Source organism: Cyprinus carpio, chromosome B6 (assembly GCF_018340385.1).
Source record: "Cyprinus carpio isolate SPL01 chromosome B6, ASM1834038v1, whole genome shotgun sequence".
Taxonomy (NCBI): Eukaryota; Metazoa; Chordata; class Actinopteri; order Cypriniformes; family Cyprinidae; genus Cyprinus; species Cyprinus carpio.
This window is the reverse complement of record NC_056602.1, coordinates 25,776,241-25,794,183: the sequence shown is the minus strand read 5'-3', so window position 1 is coordinate 25,794,183 and position 17,943 is coordinate 25,776,241. Positions and strand designations below refer to the sequence as shown.

At 35.5% G+C, this 17,943-nt stretch overlaps 2 protein-coding genes across 4 annotated transcripts; one reads left to right on the top strand and one right to left on the bottom strand.

Annotated features, from left to right (window-relative positions):
* Positions 1-424: 424 nt before the first annotated feature.
* On the bottom strand, positions 425-16,595 carry LOC109091667 (eukaryotic translation initiation factor 2 subunit 2-like). 2 transcript variants are annotated; one of them, XM_042726512.1, is made up of 10 exons: positions 16,528-16,595; positions 14,814-14,889; positions 5,644-5,818; positions 3,959-4,065; positions 3,592-3,721; positions 3,414-3,514; positions 2,630-2,778; positions 2,338-2,394; positions 1,342-1,427; positions 425-918 (listed from the first exon to the last, which is right to left on the bottom strand). In XM_042726512.1, exons 3-10 carry the CDS (start codon positions 5,816-5,818, stop codon positions 743-745), a joined length of 981 nt encoding a protein of 326 aa, XP_042582446.1. In that variant the 5' UTR covers positions 14,814-14,889; positions 16,528-16,595; the 3' UTR covers positions 425-742. The 2 variants fall into 2 exon arrangements, with proteins under 2 accessions (XP_042582446.1, XP_018960995.2); XM_019105450.2 differs by lacking the exons at positions 14,814-14,889; positions 16,528-16,595 and adding an exon at positions 6,528-6,686.
* LOC109082435 (agouti-signaling protein) lies at positions 14,636-17,693 on the top strand. 2 transcript variants are annotated; one of them, XM_042726514.1, is made up of 4 exons: positions 14,636-14,821; positions 15,524-15,697; positions 15,932-15,984; positions 16,732-17,693. In XM_042726514.1, the coding sequence occupies exons 2-4, from the start codon at positions 15,538-15,540 to the stop codon at positions 16,894-16,896; spliced, it is 378 nt and encodes a 125-aa protein (XP_042582448.1). In that variant the 5' UTR covers positions 14,636-14,821; positions 15,524-15,537; the 3' UTR covers positions 16,897-17,693. The 2 variants fall into 2 exon arrangements, with proteins under 2 accessions (XP_042582448.1, XP_042582447.1); XM_042726513.1 differs by having other exon boundaries at positions 14,636-14,932.
* Positions 17,694-17,943: the final 250 nt, after the last annotated feature.

Below are 17,943 nucleotides of genomic sequence, written 5' to 3'. Positions count from 1 at the left end.
ACAACAATTCCCTTCCAAAGTCCATTTTTTAAAAATGACCAAGTGATTGAAATGCCTTCAGTTTTATTTCTAAACATCTGTATAATACGGAGGACAGAATTAAAACTATATTTGCAACAATTCCTTTCAATTTGAATTTTGAATTTTAATATAAAGAATGAGCAAACTAAGTTTAAATTATGAAAAAGTGCAAACTGGATATTGCATTTTTCTTAATTAAAAAAAAAAACACTGGTCCAGTACATAGAATCCTTCTTTTTTTGAAGCACAGAAAAACAAAAGAGGTGGAAATACTAGCGTTTGTTCACATAATCATATTAAATCATACAGTACATTTCAAGCCAATTATCAAGCTCATTTCTCAATCACATTCAAACTCTCTAAATGTAAAGCAACATGCCTTCCCAGAAACATACACTGCATGTGTTTCCCAGCTGGTATGCATTTTATTTCAATTGTTTTTCTCAAGGTAATACAGCAACAACAAATTTTGCCAACTGTTCATTCATAAAATCCTCCAGGCTCTGTGCTCTCTCTGCACCACAGCCAGACCGAACAAATCAACACTCTTTTCCTGTGCATAGGCCATTTCAGAGCGCAGAGGAGCTGAAGGAAACGAAATGATGCATTTGAGACAGCCGAGAACTCCGAACAGATGGGGTAGTAACCTGCGTGAGTGGATTTGTTGAGTTTGGCGGTGGAGCGCAGGTGTGTAAGGTGTGTGATGGTGGAGGAACAGGCGTTAGTTGGCTTTGGCACGCAGCTGCGCTCTCTTGCCCGTCACGGCCTGGAATCCGGTCTTGATGCTGGCGACGGAGCAGCGGGAGTGACACGTCTCACACTGCAGGAAATACAGACGCGTGTCCTTCTGCAAGATTGTGTCAGGAGACCGACACGTGTGGCACGTCACGTACTCCTCTGCAACACAAAAACATACTGCTTAGTGCAGGTTTGTTTTTTCCCAAAGTAATGCATATGATTAACTATGCAATATTAATAAAAACACAGGGTGCATGCTGAAATTATGGCAATAACCCTATAATTATGCTATAAGCAATAAATAGTAATTATATTTTATATATGTGCTTGATGGCATGTATATTAAATCTATACAATTTTTTATACATAAGATGCACACATATTATTTTAGATATGCATTTAATTTTTAAGATATATATCATGTTAAAAAGGTGATGTAGATTCATGTAGATATGTATCCTTTTTTAAGTATAAAAATCATTTTATTATTCAGTGAACCCCTTATGCCATTTCAATTTGAATAAACTTACTGTGTTTAAGAACATTATTTTTTAAAAATTCACCACTCAAATAAACACTCACTTATATATCTTCTTAAGACATTCTCTATCTGTTTCTGCTGGAATCTGCCTTTGATGACGAGCTGATTGTTTCCATCTATAGATCCGCTGAAAAGTCAAAACAGTGGTTAGTGCATAACTAAATATATACCAATTTCTATATTCTTTCCAAATCACAAACTTCCTGTTTCTAGCTACATAAAGAAGAATTCTGCTCCTGTATGAGACTGATCTCTTTCCAAAACCAAAATCATCTGTAAATATCCAGGAGGTGAAATTGATCTGTTTCCTTTCATGTGTCTTCTGAGATACATGCGGGTGAACACAATGAGGTGCTGGACTGAGTGGAGCCCTGAAATCAGCCTGCTTATCTTTAATAATTGCCTTCTGAAAGCATCACAGGGTCAGTGGCTCCCTCTAGAGCAGCAATGCCTTTCTCAACTGATTCAGGGTTCTCCCTGAAACGCCTCCAGCAAAACGTGCAAATGATGTGTTCTGGTGGAGGGTTCCAGTCGCACAGAGACACAGGACAAATAAACCCAGAGCTTGCCAGACGCTGAGACTATATTTTGCAAGGTTAATGATCAACCAATAAGGTGGTGCTCCCCATAAAACAAAGTAATAGTAGACTTACAAATGACATATGGACAGAAGATCATTATAGGCTCTTTCCACAAACCGGGCACAAAAAGGGCCTCATTTAAAAAAATGAAGTATTTCTTCGTCAGCAAATAGTTAAGAGACGCTTAACCTCTACTTATAAATCTGAATTAATACAATTTCAAAACAATCATTGGTCATTCCAAAACATTAGTGAAATAATTATTTATTAATATTTACTACAATAAATTAAACATCAGTTTAACGTATCACATTTTAAGATTGCTGGAGGTAGACGAGGCGACAAAAAAAAAAATCTTTCAGGTGTTGAAAACTAGCTACTTGTCATGTAGTGTTAATTGTTTGTTAGATAACAAGCATATCTTACTGTTCTCGGAAAAATATCAAATAAACTCACCTTGTTCCCAACTCAGCCAGCAAAAAAGCCAAAAGATGTTTTGGTTGTCGATGCAACCTGGGAAAAGAAAGTAAGGATTAAGGTAAAGTGCCATAGAAAATAAAGTTCACGTGTGCAAATATACAAATGAATTATTTGTTGGCAGATATGTAATGCCCAACAACACAATACGAGTGTAATGAGGAGTGAGCAACTTTCCAGTTCTTTAGAGCAAATCAAAGTCAACCCCAGAAAACGAAGAGTTTCATTACGGCTCTATAAAACAGCTTGACAATTTCAAGTTTAGACTTACAGTTTGCAGATGTCTGTGAAGTTTACGAATGAGGTCTTCTTTGTGCCGACCCTGACAACCTGAGGAGGCTTCATCACAAACTTTCTCTTCTCTCCAGCCACCATGTCTGGATTTTTTTCCCGCATGATGTTAAAGACTCTATTCAAAAGCTAAAAAAAAGGTGATGTTAATAATAATAACAAGAGCAGATGCAAGCAGCCATTATCTAAGGAACATAGTGGTACAAACTAAAATTAAGATACTACAATCATTCTTTAGTTTCAAGGGGATCAAACATATTGCAGCCAACCCATATATCAGATAGCTTTTACAGAAATTTATTAAAGGAACATGCATTTTGGGTGAACTATTCCTTCAAATATGCAGTGTATCCAAAATGTACTTGGACACGTATCCTATACTTGATGTATGGCTGTCCTTACATAACATAACAAAACAGCAAAAAACTGCAAAAAACACCCTGAAACGCACACATAAGCTATTGTTTAAAATGAAGTATTGTGACATATTCTTACTGTCAAACGTTACATATCCACAGTTTACGTGACAAACTACACCTGTGTGAACTTGACGAGAACTGACTTCACACATCTAATAAATATCATCTTGACACCAGCTGTAATAATTCCAAACGGGTCTCAGAAAAGAGAAGTTAACAGAGAAAAGCTGTTCTGCCTTACAAATGCACCAGATGGCAGCAGTTTCTGGCCCTTTATCAAGTTATCACCTGAAACAAGCACATATGTTCTGCACCGCCAGTTGAATAATAAATGTGCCCATTAACCTCATCATATGTGTAATCCCTCTCCGAGTCTGCCCAGGCAGGGCCCGTCTGTGTGCTGAATGTGATGTCATCTGTGTTTTTACTGTCTTCATCTTCCACACCTTTCACACAAACAGCACAGAATTAGACTGCCAACATTATAGTTATTCACAGAAAAACACCCTACTACAGCACTTACCGTCATCTTTGCTTTGACTGTCTGTGTCCTCTTGAAAATCTTTGACTTTTCTTGATTTCTTCTTCTTAATGGGCAGCATTAAGTCATCCTCCTCTTGTGTCTCTGATGGCTCCGTTTCAATCTTCAGCTCTTTGGAAATGTACAATTTATTTAGTACAAGACAATGCATGACAACTGCTGAACATATCAAACTTCAAATGCAAAGAGAATCTGATGTGTAGGCTCAGACATCAATTTATTTTTTGAAGGAATCCAAGGCCACTGAAGGATAACGCTTTCATGGACAAAACATCTTTCAATGTAAAAAGCCATTACGGCTGTGAAAGCAAGAGTTTAACAACTATACACGTGCAAACAATCGACTGACCTTTATTCCCTCTTCAAGCTCGGCATCAAAAATCTTCTCTTTTTTGGACTTCTTTTTCTTTTTCTTCTGGTTGAAGAAGTTTAAGTCATCTAGGTCATCTGATGTTTCTGGAAAATCACCAAAATCAAATCAAATCAAACAAGCCACACTTTTCGGACTATATTTCAGTAAACATTTAGTGTGCAAAGAAATGCTGGCCAATATATTGATTTTTTTTCTTTATATTATTTCATTGTTGATTGAACGTGGACGAGACACTTTTACATAGGGCTGTGTGATATAGAAAAAAAAATACTGACATACTGTCAATATTGATTTTAATCAAAGCTTTGGGACAATACTTCCTTGCTGTACATTTAAGAGTGCCTTTTGGTGTTTAGGGTCAAATTTCAAAAGGAAACCGAGCAGAGCTTTATCAAAAAGCTGTAATGTGTCTCTAGAACAGACAAAACAATACAATATAGGTAAACATCAAAACAATAAAAAACAAGCCAGACAGAAAGGTCTCAAGTAACCGAAACTGACGGAAGTGACAGAAAGGGCAATACAATAATAATAATAATAATATAACATCCAATTACAGTTGGAAACTTTGTTTGCGAACGCCCAAAATAACAATACAGTGTCATTTTAACAAACATTTAAACAAAGCCAATTCATAAGTTAAAACACATCCAAACTGCAATTTTCAACATACACAACAACTTTAATGAGCCTAACATGTAAACATTATGATTTAAGCACTAAATCCAGCAGAAACTTGAGCATAAACACCCGTAACAGACACAACTACTTGCCTAGAAATCATAGCGACTGGCTGACATTCTGCGCTTTTCGATATTTGCGTAAAGTTGAGCATCTCTGAACTTCTAGCTGCTCTCAAAGCTCAACTCCCAGAGGAATAAACTGGAAACACACACACTGCTCCACTCGCTCGACCCCAGTGGACACACACCATAAGAAATCATGCCTTCTGCGGTTTAGAAAATGTGCACACTCACATCATGATTTCATTACGATTTTCATTAATTGCACAGCCTTAGTTTTTATCGTGTTATTTTAAAACATGTCATTTACATTAAGCCAGTTGTACACTGGAAAACATTCTTAAAATTAACTTTTTCTGCAGAATTCACTATGAATTGTTTCAAAAACAGATTTGAAGAATTATTGTCATTTTATATGCAAATATTGCTGTTTATTACTATGCATTGTTATCCTGACACACAAAAAAAAAAAGATTAAATGTTCTGTTTTCATTTTGTTAAAAACATCTCTTCTTCATTGTGTGCAAAAAAGTTCCCTTTAAGGGTAATTTGTTTTTTTTTATTTAGAACTTAAGTTTTGGCCACTTTTTAAGCATTTGTTCAAGATTTATTTTGAATATTTTATAGTATATGAATTATAAAAATCAAAACGGCTGGTATAAATGAATGAATGAGGCATTTATATAGCACTTTATTGTGTACTGCTGTACACCCAAAGCGCTTTACAATCATATGAAGGGGTCTCTCCTCAAGCAGCACCTGTGTGCAACATCCAGGTAGAATAAAATGGGGAGAATTGGGCATTCACCAGCCAGGCAGGTGGAAAAGGCCAGAAGAATCTGGCTTTGTGTTCTCTACTCAATATTACTACAGCTAAGCGACAACATTAAAGCAGAATACAACTGTGATGTGTTTTACCTTTCTTCCTCCCCTCATCTTCATCAAGATCGAACTCTTTCTCCTCAAACCCGTCAGCCTCTGTCTCTTTCGTTTCAAGCTGTTGGACTTCATCTCCCTCTCCACCATCTTCCTCCAGCATAAAAGGCTTCTTCTTTTTCTTCTTCTTCTTGGTCATGGTGGGATCAAATATCATCTGGAAGGACCATAGCATGAGTTTAATAATGAGATCAAAAAGGTCAAAATGAAGCATGCAAGCAATCATCTAGTAATGAGACTAGTCACAACTTTACTACGTCGGGCCACTTTTTGTATGTGATACTGCTTTATTAAATAATCACCATATTCACATACCATAGTACATTTACATGATTATTCAAGAACACCATGGTAATGCCATGGTATGTGTCAAAAAACATAGTAAAGTAGTAGAAAATGTCCAAAGAAACCAAAGTAATACCATAATAATTGTATTACCAATGTAACGTACGTCTGCAAAAACAGACAAAAACAACAACATGGCAGTTTCACAAAACATGACCATATCATGGTACCAGTACAAAAAAAAAAAAGTAGTATCATGGTACTCGTCCAAATAAACATATCTTTGCAACGTCCAAACAATCGTGGTATTACCATGGTAAATGTTCAAAGAACATGGTATCATGTGTAAGTTTCCATGGAAATACCAATTACGTTTTGTCAATAAAATGGCAGGACAGTTAGAGAAACTAAGTTGTTCACTATCTAACTAGCTGACAAATGTCAAAAAGATCTAGAAAAGACGAGCTGTGCACATGTTTCCTCGCAGCCTTTTCTGGTAGGCCCAGCTGTCCTTCTCTTTTGACTGCCTAAACAAATCCATATTAACAAATAATGTTCCTTAACAACGATTGTTTACTAACCTCGTCTCCTGACATGGTTTCGACTTGTTGTGAAAACGCAGGAAGCAAAAATAAACGTTATTTTAGGCTATTCTTAACGTACAGCCTTCCTCGATATGCGTGTTGCCAGCAACGGCCGGGCGGAGCTCCGTACGCATGCGCGTTAGAAGGCGCGTTGCATGATGGTTGTTGTAGTTCTTCCTGAAAAAACTACGTAGGGCAGACTAAGAACATTTTTGTTTCAACGTTTGTTACTCAGTGACTCTCAAACTAGAATATTAGCGCATTTAAATAATACAATTGAGCCACAAAAATGCATCTCAGCAGGCATGTAAGATAGGGATTACAGAACTTTTTGTTCCCTCCATATCATGTTCAGGCTTTTAAGTTCAGCTTGGAGTGAGATTTTTTGGGGGGATGGTTCTGTTCTGTTCGATTTGTGCTACCCTGTCAGATTTTGCTACCTCTCCCTTTAAAACAGTGGGTAACACAATTCGACAACGAAAAATGCTACCTGTAAAGTTATGGTTTATTAACGTCTACACCTACCACAACCCAAACCTACTCTTACAGTAATGCAAATACAGTAATTACGTGTTATAGTCGCTTTGATTGTATGTAATTATGCGAGTATCATTATAAAAGGATGTAAGTTATTGACTTTTTAAATTTTTCATTTAAAAATCTAGTGTTTAATCATGTCTAAATATTTATTCAAATGAAGAACTTAAAAATAAATAAGTGGGTATGACCTGCAATATTCTAGATATAGTTAGTAACGAGCCATACAGGTACCTAGTGGGTAAACCTTGGCATTACAAATAGAAATTATTTTTTTCTGACCACAAAATGACTCTAATTTGACTCTTTGCTTAGGAATTTAAAACCCTTTTCTCTATTTTATCCTTAAATACTACACTCATTGTAATATAACTAGTAAAAATATTAGAAAAAAATATTTTAAGTCATTAATGGACCATAATTATCACACAAATAGTAATTAGTACCAAAAGATCTCCTCATCTCCAACTAAAATATACAACACTTATTTAACTGAAAAGTAGTTAAGTTGTATGGTCACATTATAAGTAAGCGCTGGTTTGTTTGGAGAGCTCCAAGAACCACGTGACCGCGCGGCGACGCCGGCAAGATCAAAACTTGTCATAACTCTGTTTTTCAATGGCTCTGGCCTAAACTGAAGCGCTACATTTTACGATTTGCGTGCGCCAAAACTGTATTTTTTGTTTGAATTTAGTAGTAAAACTACACAATTTGAAAGCTGATACTTTGTTTCACATCGCAAGCAGGGTAGCCAATTTGGCGTGAGATTTACATAGGCAGAGTAAGAGCCTGGAAGCGCGTGTCTTACGCTAAATGCGTGAGAGTTGGCAAACCCTGCGATCACATTTGATCAGATTATTGAAGCTCGTGAACCAAAACCCTATTGAGCTGGCAGAACCTTGAGGGCGTTTGCATAAACAAAGAACGAAGAAGATGTGATACAATAAATCTCTGGAAATAATGTCCAAATTGTTTTCTAAATTCATTGCTTGAAGACATCATGCCTCTGGAGTATTTCACTTAACCTCACGCTCGCTATAATATTCTCAAACCTTTCCTCCAGAGACAAACCAGACCTGGTGCTTTTTTCTTTATTGTTCATAATAGCTTGCAAACCATTTTATTCCTGTAATCTGTTTAAAATTGCAGTGGGATTTCTGGCTTCCAGACAGCTAAAACTCTTTCCTGCTTCCTCCTTATGGTCTGCTTCTTCATAACAGTGTTATTTGCAGTATTTTACAATGTTACTTCTTTGAATCATAGTGCAAATAAATGGGAACTTTTAACTTTTTCACTTGAAAGATCAAATACAGCCCCGGGGTAAATGGTCAGTTTGACCTATTTTCTTGCCAAAAAAAATGTCTATAAATAGCAACAAAATCCACGTTTTGAAGTGAAACGTTTCCTGATCCGTGAGATCATGTGCAATGAGAGGTTTACATTTACAGCATTTAAGTAGATTTTTAAATAGCTGCATATTTTTGTTCTTAATGAGAATCACTCATTTTATGTATAGATTTACTGTTACTGCAAGTGTGTGTGTGTGTGGGTGTGTACCAAATGTCCCCACAAGGATAGTAAAACACATTTTTTTACATTATGGGAACCAGCCTGCAATCCCCATGGGGGGAAAAAAATTAAAAATAGTAAATGATGTTTATCTGAAAGTGTAACAATGCAAACAGGTTTTCTGTAAGGGCTAGGTTTAGGGTTAGGGGATAGAAAATATCATCAGTATAAAAGTAATAGAAGTCTATGGAAAGTCCCCACAAATCACAGAAACAAGTGTGTGTGTGTGTGTGTGTGTGTGTGTGTGTGTGTGTGTGTGTGTGTGTGTGTGTGTGTGTGTGTAGTAAACCGCGATTTCTAGTGGTTTAAAGCCTTGCATAGGCTTTAGTAAAGAGTATTGTTAAAAAACAAAAAACAAAACCTAGCTCAAAACATTTTCTTGAATTAAAATGTTTTTAACTCAAAAGTCCTTGTTTAATATTTGGTTTCAGTTGTTCAGTTTTAAGGCTTTCAGGTTTGTGTCTCCAGAGTATCAAGAGTCTCCACTATGTAATATATCACAGACAGTATATATGCTACTGGAGGCCAGCAGTGGATCATGAGCGTTTTTAGGGTATGTATAATTTACCTAAGGGGAACACTGCTAATGTGTGCATTCTTCATACTACATTTGCTCCAAGCAGCTCGATTTTCAGTAAAAGAGCTGTTGCACTCTTACCACAAGCCGTGAAGTGACAGAAAATATATTCATGTGTAAATCTGCCTAGGAAATAAGTAGTTTATGCTTTTTGAGCATGGGAGGGAAGACCATAGGAAAATCCAATGTGCAGAAGGTAAAAAATGTCTTATTTCTTCTCTTTCTTTCTTTGTCTCACTCTCTCGGTCTTAATTTGAGTTATTTTCAAAGCTTATGATCAAAGTTACACCAGGACCTCACTGAAACGTATATCTTGGTTATACATTCAGCTAATCGCTTCACAAATTTGACATTATTGCTTTAGAGGGTTGTCAAATTACCAAAGCATCTTTAATGTAATAAATATCTTTGTTACTTTAGTTCTTGCAGAGCCTGAGCTTTGTTTTCAGACTGGAAAAAGAACATATACACATTACCAATCAAAACACTGAAGCTATGCCAAGACGTCTTATTTTCATCATTGGCCCATTTCAAGTTTATATGTATAACATTAGCACCAGTGAAGCTGAAAATATACACAGTGTCATAGTCTTCAGAGGCTAGAGTGAAGTCTGCAAAACTTTATATCAGGTAGACAGATTCGACAGATAATGAACAGTGCTGCTATTTGGAGTCTGTGGGCACTTATTTACATGCCGGGCAGTTTCCAGTGATCTCCGAGACATATTTTTCTGTGATTTCTGAAACTGGATCGCAATAAGGCTTTGAAACTAAATGTAAGATGTTGAAATCAAAGGTTTCTCTACTCATGGTATTACCAAACAACATAATAGCTTCAACTATATGCTGAAAATGGAAACACATGTAGAATCACTCATCACAATTTATTTGGTGTCAAGTCCTACCATTATATGTTGAAAATATACTATGTCTTTTCTGTGATGTGGACGTTTCTGTTTCATATACTCCATTTTCATAAATGAATATTTATCTTGTTTTATCTTACAATATCTAAAAATAAAACAAATACTTTTTTTTCATGTTTCAAAACCAGGACCCAAGTGTATCATATACACAAGTGTATTACATATTCTCACTGAAATATAGAATTGTGTTTGTGATTCATTATTTGATACACTTTGATTTCACAGTAGTAAATAAAACTGAAATATACATATTTTATGTTAGAATATTATATCTAGTTTTATATTAAATGGGAATTCAAAATCATGTCCAAAGCACATTTTCTGAATACAGAAATATTAAAACGTTTATTTAAAAACTCTCTCTGAAAAGCAACAATACAGTATGTTTTTAAGTCTTTTTACTGTGAACACATATTTCATATGTCCAAAATGAATTCTGCATAAGAGCTGATAATGGTGAAATAATGAACTCTTATACCCTTTTAAATTTTCAGTTCAATTATATTTGTGATAGTATTTGTGATGATTTTGTTACATTTGTGATAATCTGAAATTTAATATCAATTTTAAGTGCTACAGAGAACAAAATATAGGAAAGGGTCATTAATGCTGCAAAGCATTTAAAACATGCAAGATCCTGTGCTGAAAATTTATGTTAAATCACTGCATGTTTAACCAGACTTATAACAGACTTGAATTGTAACCATGTGATCCAAACTATTGTTCTTGGGAGGAAGAGAACGATAGTTTTATAATGCCATATATTATATAACTTTACTTAGCTTTTCTTTAGCACCTAAATCAAACCGACTATGCAACCAGTTTATCACCTTGGCAATCGGTTCAAAGATGTTGGCTGCTGGTCTCAAAAAATAAAATGACATTTAAAATATATATATAATTTTATTTCAGTTCAAGTTTATTTCAAGTACCAAAATTTGTTCGGTTTAGTAAATATAATAACTATAATAATAAACTAAATATACAGTCAAGATTCAGTATTTTCTCTTATATTTTAAAACAAGACCAAAATTGAAATATTTTTTTTTTTCTTTTTTTTTCTTGTTCAGCAAATGTAACTATCAAAGATACAGGTTCTTCGATGTCCACTATGCTCCAAGATCTGTCTTACAATTTAAAGAAGGCAAAACATGATCAGGATAATTTGTATGAGATGGTGAAAACATTCAACTTTCATGTTTTTTCTCTTATTAGGTTCTGCTTTGGTTTAGGCATACTTTCTCCATCCCATATGCTCATGGGGGAGCGTTAAAGGTGGAGGAGCCCAGAATACAAAGCTGGTGTTAATGACAGAAAATAAGTGGCTAAGAAACACATGCTTTCTTAAGTTATCCAGACCCTGTCAAGACAGCCTTTATAGCATCTCTTCGTCCTGGACAATTCAAAGGTTTCCCAAATCTCTCGAGAGCAATGTTCAGCACTCACTCGGCTGGCTTTTCCACTTCCATGGCTTTGATTTCACAATTGTTGTCCAAGTCTCTGGCAGCATCCAGATGAGCAAACGATGGCTGTAATTACCTAATATACTTGCATACTTTGGCGCTGAATATGTGAATGTTATGTCACCTTGGCGCTGAATCCCCCCCCCCCCCCCCCCCCCCCCCCCCCCCCCCCCCCCTGTCACCACATTGAGCCAGCCAAAAAACAAGAAATAATCAAGTCCGACATGATTGTTTCTTTAAAGCATTTTTATAGATCTGTTTTGTCACTTTAAAGTAAACAAAAAATACCATCCTTAACCTTTTTGTGTCGGTAATGTGACGTTGTTCAGGAAAACACAATGTTCCAAAATAAAACATACACTCTCAGAAATCTATCACTGGGGCGGTACCCTAATGTACTAAATCTAAAAGGTACATCTTTTTACCTTATTTAACCTTAAATGTTACATATTAGTACCTTAACAGGTCTGGGGAAAGTTTCTTATAAAAGTAATGTTTTACAATATTGCGTTACCCCTTAAAAAAAAGTAACTAATTGTATTACTTAGTTAATTTTTGTAGAAAGTAATGCATTACGTTTAACGTTTAATTATTGGAGATTTGCATCATATTCTAAATTTGCATTTCACTGTTTTTATTAATTTTGAAGAATACGGAATCTATTTTTGTCCAAATGACATCAGTAAATGCATGTTTCAGTAAATGTATGAGATCAGTAAATGCATGTTGTAAATGCCTGATTTCTCTCAACATGAGGAAAGGAGAGCTGTCAATAATGGAAAGCAAAGGAATCGGTGTGAAGTATTTGAAAAAGTAACTCAGATATTTTCTTATGAATTAAAAAGCAATGCGTTACTTTACTAGTCACTTGGAAAAGTTATCTGATTACGTAACTCTTGTTACTTAGTAATTTAAAAGTACATATTATTACCTTTTGAAATAGTACCACCCTAGTAAATGTTTGGTACCTTTCCAGGGTTGTGCATTTTATAGAAAATCTTGTAAAATGTACATCCCATTTATTGAGATGTAAAAAAGCAGTATTGTATCTGTGGGTGGGCTTTTCTATTGCTGCCTAAAGCACATGGAATCAGCTCTTTTCTGTGTTTATCGCACACCATCAGTTCACATTGAATCTATTTGTAACATCTGGGCCCTTCCTTTGGAAGAATCTTTGGAAAACAATGTTTACCAGTACATGATTTTGTTATGAGTATTTGCTTCAAATATCAGAAGGTCGGAAGTTTAAGTCAGAAGTGAGAAGTCATCTAAAGAGAAAACAATTCAGAGGACAAACTTCAGGACGCAGAAAAGCAATTATAGCATCATCTGCTGGTCAAAATGTTCCTCCCCACTTTAAAAATGCCACTCTTCATTTAGACTCTTGATATTGTGTAATTGTACTGAAATTGTTGTTGAAGGTGTAATGAAATGCCTTAAGCCTAACATTGTACTGAAAACTAAAAGACAGATCAAAAAGTATGCATGCAACAAATCCATATCAAATAAACATCTAAATGCATGTGCTTTTGGTAATTTGTTCGGATGATCATACCTGCCCTGAGAGGGAAACAAAGCAAATTCTTCTTGTTTTCTGTGTGTAATTATTGATTATGTCATGTTCCTGCACTGGATCTGATGACATTTGAGTCACAAATTACAAACAGGCTCTAGTGTGTGGGTGAATATTGTTCACATTCCTACCTTTTAATTCAAAAAATAAAAAGAACTCTCAGGGTTTTCCCTCGCAAACACCTATGTCCCTAAAAAGTATTTGGGCACTTCATGTCTGAATGTCACAAAATATCAAAGCAAGTGGCATCTGTGCTTTCCTGAGCCTTTCTGTGCAACTGGTGTTTTGGTGATTTTTATTTTAGGGTTAGTTTACCCAAAAATGAAAATTCTGTCATTAATTACTCACCCTCATGTATTTTCAAACCCATAAGACCTTTTTAAGACAAATTAAGATATTTTTGATTGAATCTGAGAGCTGTATGACCCTGCACAGACATCAGCGCAACTGAAATGTTCCCAAGTCCAGAAACGTAGCAAGGAGAGCTGTAAAATAATCCATGTGACATCAGTGGTTCATCTGCAATTATACAAATTTTGGAGAATATCCACTGGACGTATGCCGATACACTGTTTCCGTTCAGATCAAATCACAACAACAAGAAACAGATCTCAGCTGAGAACAGCATATTCTCGGATATTCTCCAAAATTCGTATAATTGCGGATGAACCACTGATGTCACATGGGTTATTTTACAGCTCTCCTTGCTACGTTTCTGGACTTGGGAACATTTCAGTTGCGTTGCTGTCTATGCAGGGTCAGACAGCTCTCAGATTCAATCAAAAATATCTTAATTTGTGTTCTGAAGATGAATGAAGGTCTTACGGGTTTGAAACCACATGAGGGTGAGTAATTAATGACAGAATTTTCATTTTTGGGTGAACTAACCCTTTAAGGTAGATCTTCGCATTTTTATATGAATATGTTCCATTAACGTTTGACAGCCAGACAGTGACAAATGCTTTAATTTGAACTGTATCTACCTTTTTCTTGTCGTAAAAATGGGCACGGTCATTTGTAAATTCTATGGGTCTGGCTTCTGGTCTCATCTGCGTCCACTCCGTCCAGCTATTTTTAGCTGAACTTATGGGTTTGTTTTATTGTTTGATATTGGTAGTTTGTGTGTATTTTTTATTTATTTTAATGTATTATCTTAATTATGAACACATTGGTTTGTAGTGCAAACAGTTTTACCATTTACTGCACGTCGTTATTCTCCTCGTTATTTACCTATAGCGGCTAATAAACCGGAAGTCTCACCCATAAGCTTACTTCCGCGTTGAGGAAAAAGGTGGATATCTACTGTTTATTCGTTTTTGTTCAGAAAAAAGTGTGAAGTAAGTGCTCAAATATGTTTTCGGGCCACTATATATACACACACACACACACGCTTGCTCTCTCTTCATACACGTATACTTATCCTTCACCCTTTCTCTTTTTTTTTTTTTACGTCAGTCTCTCTCCCTCTGTCCCGTCGGGCCGTGTGGATCCGCCCCTGCTTAATTTTATAATTTCGCCCCTTTCTGAATTTCCTGACTACAAAAGTCTGTCTGACATTTCTCTCTCAGTCTCAGCAGGGGAGCGGGGAATATCTCAAGCCAGCTACACAAAGGGAAAACAGGGGGCCCCATTACTCACCAGGACAGGTCAGTTTGTAAATTCCCAACACCGACTCCTGAAGATTACCATGGGTAGTTTCGCTTTTGAATGCACCCTGAAAGAGGATATAAAGAAAACACGAGATTGTCAGAAACATGGTGAGACATGATGAATTGTGATCAAATGCCACTAGAAATACCGTGAACAGGAACTGTAGCTCTGCTTGTGAACTTTTAAGTGTTTGTGGGTATTAATATAGAACTTACTGCAGCGGAATATAACAGTCCTTGTTTTCTTGGTACATGCTATTTGGCCTACTACAAAAAAAATGACTCCGTTGCCAGCTGGTTTTGTGCAAAATCTATAGGTTTTTAATTTTAACTACCATTAAAGTGCTCTGATAGATGTTTTTCGGATGTGTATTTTGTGTATGATGGCATAAAGGAATATTTTACGCTTACGTCTGCATGTTTTACGTCTAATTTCTGCACATTTACACAACGATTTGAACTTCAGTTTGGATAAATTTGACCTCTCAACGATAATTCATAAAGGCTAGTTTTGTCAATTAGTTTTTGTTTTTTAATTTTTTTTATTTATGGTTTAGGGGTTTAAAATAGCACAAACCTTTAAAGATTGAACATCCAGTTTTGTGTATGGCTAATTCTGTTTGTGTACGTATGTGATTATTACCTAATCTGCAGCTTTATGTTTTTGATGTTTGTGTTTGAAACTATTGTCTCGTGCAGGGTGAAGTCTTAATATGAATCCGTCATTGTTGCTGTGCTGTGTGCTGCTCTGTTTAGCCTGCTGTGTTACGGTACACACACACATTATTTTGGAGGAACAATACAGCTCCAACCAAACAACCATCAGCTTACAAGCAAATAACCAAACAGATGCACCTTCTGTGCTCATAGTCGGTAAGGCTTCTTTCTCTTACAGAGAAACTATTCCAAACATCATCATCATTATTAATCATGAATTGTAAAAATGGTCAACAGAAACTTCTAGCTAAGTTCTAAGTTTAAAAAAAAAAAAAATTATCACATCTGTATGAATTTATAATTCTCTATTTAACATTTCTTTATGATACTAATTTAGAAACATTAAACTTAAATGATGTATGTTCTAATATATTTGTTTTCCGCTATCAGGGCTTTCAAAAACACCTAAGAAGAACAAGAAAACGGAAAAGAAACCAAAAAAGGTTTGTAAAGTTAGATATTAATTTATGGTTACCACTTTAATACATTTGTTCCACACAAATATAATAATGAAAAGCTGCAAAATCACACACACACACAAAAGAAAATTCTGTTTGGGTGTTTAATTTAATTTATGGTGATTTAAAATATTTTTAAAACTAATATGCTGCTAATTTAAAAAATATATATATACGAAAAAACACAAATTCAGAGTACAAACTGTTCACATATTTATTCAGTCTACTGCCTTGTATCAGTCTTAAAATATTAGAATTTCAGGATGATAAAATTCAGTATTGATTTATTGATCTGTACGTCTATTAGGGGAAATATAGATATATGTTTATTAAAATTTAAATAGCTGTATTGTATTAAGTATAGCATTCTGTGGCGGAAATTATATTTTAAATATTTTTGGAGGTAATATAGAGACCACTCCTTTGTTTTGCTCAGGCTAATTTCATAGCTAGCATTTTACACAATTAAACAACATTTCCCCACTTTAAAAACACGACAAAATTGCTTGGAAATTACGTGATATTTACCAGGATCCGTTTTCTTCACACATCACGCGTCAGGCTCTTCTCTGGCACTTTTGTCTCCTTGGAAACCAAGTAGCTAACGTTTGATAAACAAAAGTTTATTTAGTCAGTTTTGTGTGTTTTCGCTTCATGTTAATTATTGGCTCGTGTTGTTACTTTCAATAACAAATATAAGGAACTTAAACCTTAGTTTGGTATGTGTTTCAGAAATTCACCAACCATGTGAAGAGACCTCCGCCGCCGCCGAACTGCGTGCCGCTCCTGAGCAGCTGCAAGACGCCCAACGCGGTGTGCTGCGATCAGTGCGCCTTCTGCCACTGCCGCCTGTTCAAGACCGTCTGCTACTGCCGCATGGGTTACCCGAAATGCTGAACACCTCCTGCCCTGAAAGGACGAGGATGGGACTGTCCCGATCCCAAAGGCTTGTTTAAACCGAACATCAGTGCACTCCATCATATACTCGGAGATTTCCTGGTCAGATATAACGTTACCTACTGCTCGTCACAGACGCTCGGGAATAATGGAGCCACCTGTGTGATTACCGAAATACTCTAAATCACATTTTAATTCAACGTATATGTATTTTTAAAATGTTCGCGTTAATGAAAAGAGTAAGCACTTTATGGATAAATGTTAAAAAGCATCCGGTTCTGACCTGCAACCTGTTTGAGCTGCTGTAAACAAAAAGGGGATATCACCATGACAACCACAGTTGCGGTCAAATAGTTGTTGGTGTTTACCGCCAACACTCTCGACAATAAATAAAAGACAGCAAAAATAAACATATAATTAAATTAACCGACAGATTCAGAGAGCTTATTTAATAAAGAGTATTTTACAGAAAGGAAGAAAAAACGTTTTGACGCACCTATGTCTGTATAATTTGGTGAAGACTTCGGTTGTAATGGTAATTATTTTAAACTAATGGGGAATATTTTTGTTGAAAGAGTCGATTTAAAAAAAAAATTAAGTTTCTGTACATTCATGTATATATTTCGTCTGAAAAATGTAGATGCAATGTCTATGATTATTATTGATTCAAGCAATGAATGACTCAAGACCAATATCCTAAAACTTGGGGGAAAATACGTTGCAGGATCTCGCGCTTTTCATTGTAAAAATAAAAAAATAACATTGTAAATTAATATAATAAAGAATTATACGTGTAATTTGTCTACTCCATTCTGATTTATGAAAATGCTCTTGCTAGCTTTTTATTTTCATTTTTTTTTTTTTAGTTTGAGGACAGACTTCCCCCAAATTATAAATATAGGCTACTGTATATAATTTGGGGGAATTCTGTATATACTGTATAGCCTATACAAAAAATATTTAATTTGGGGGAATTCTATAATATATAATTCTATATTCAATTCAATATATTCATGCAAAGCAAGATCAAAGCGTATGGACACAGGT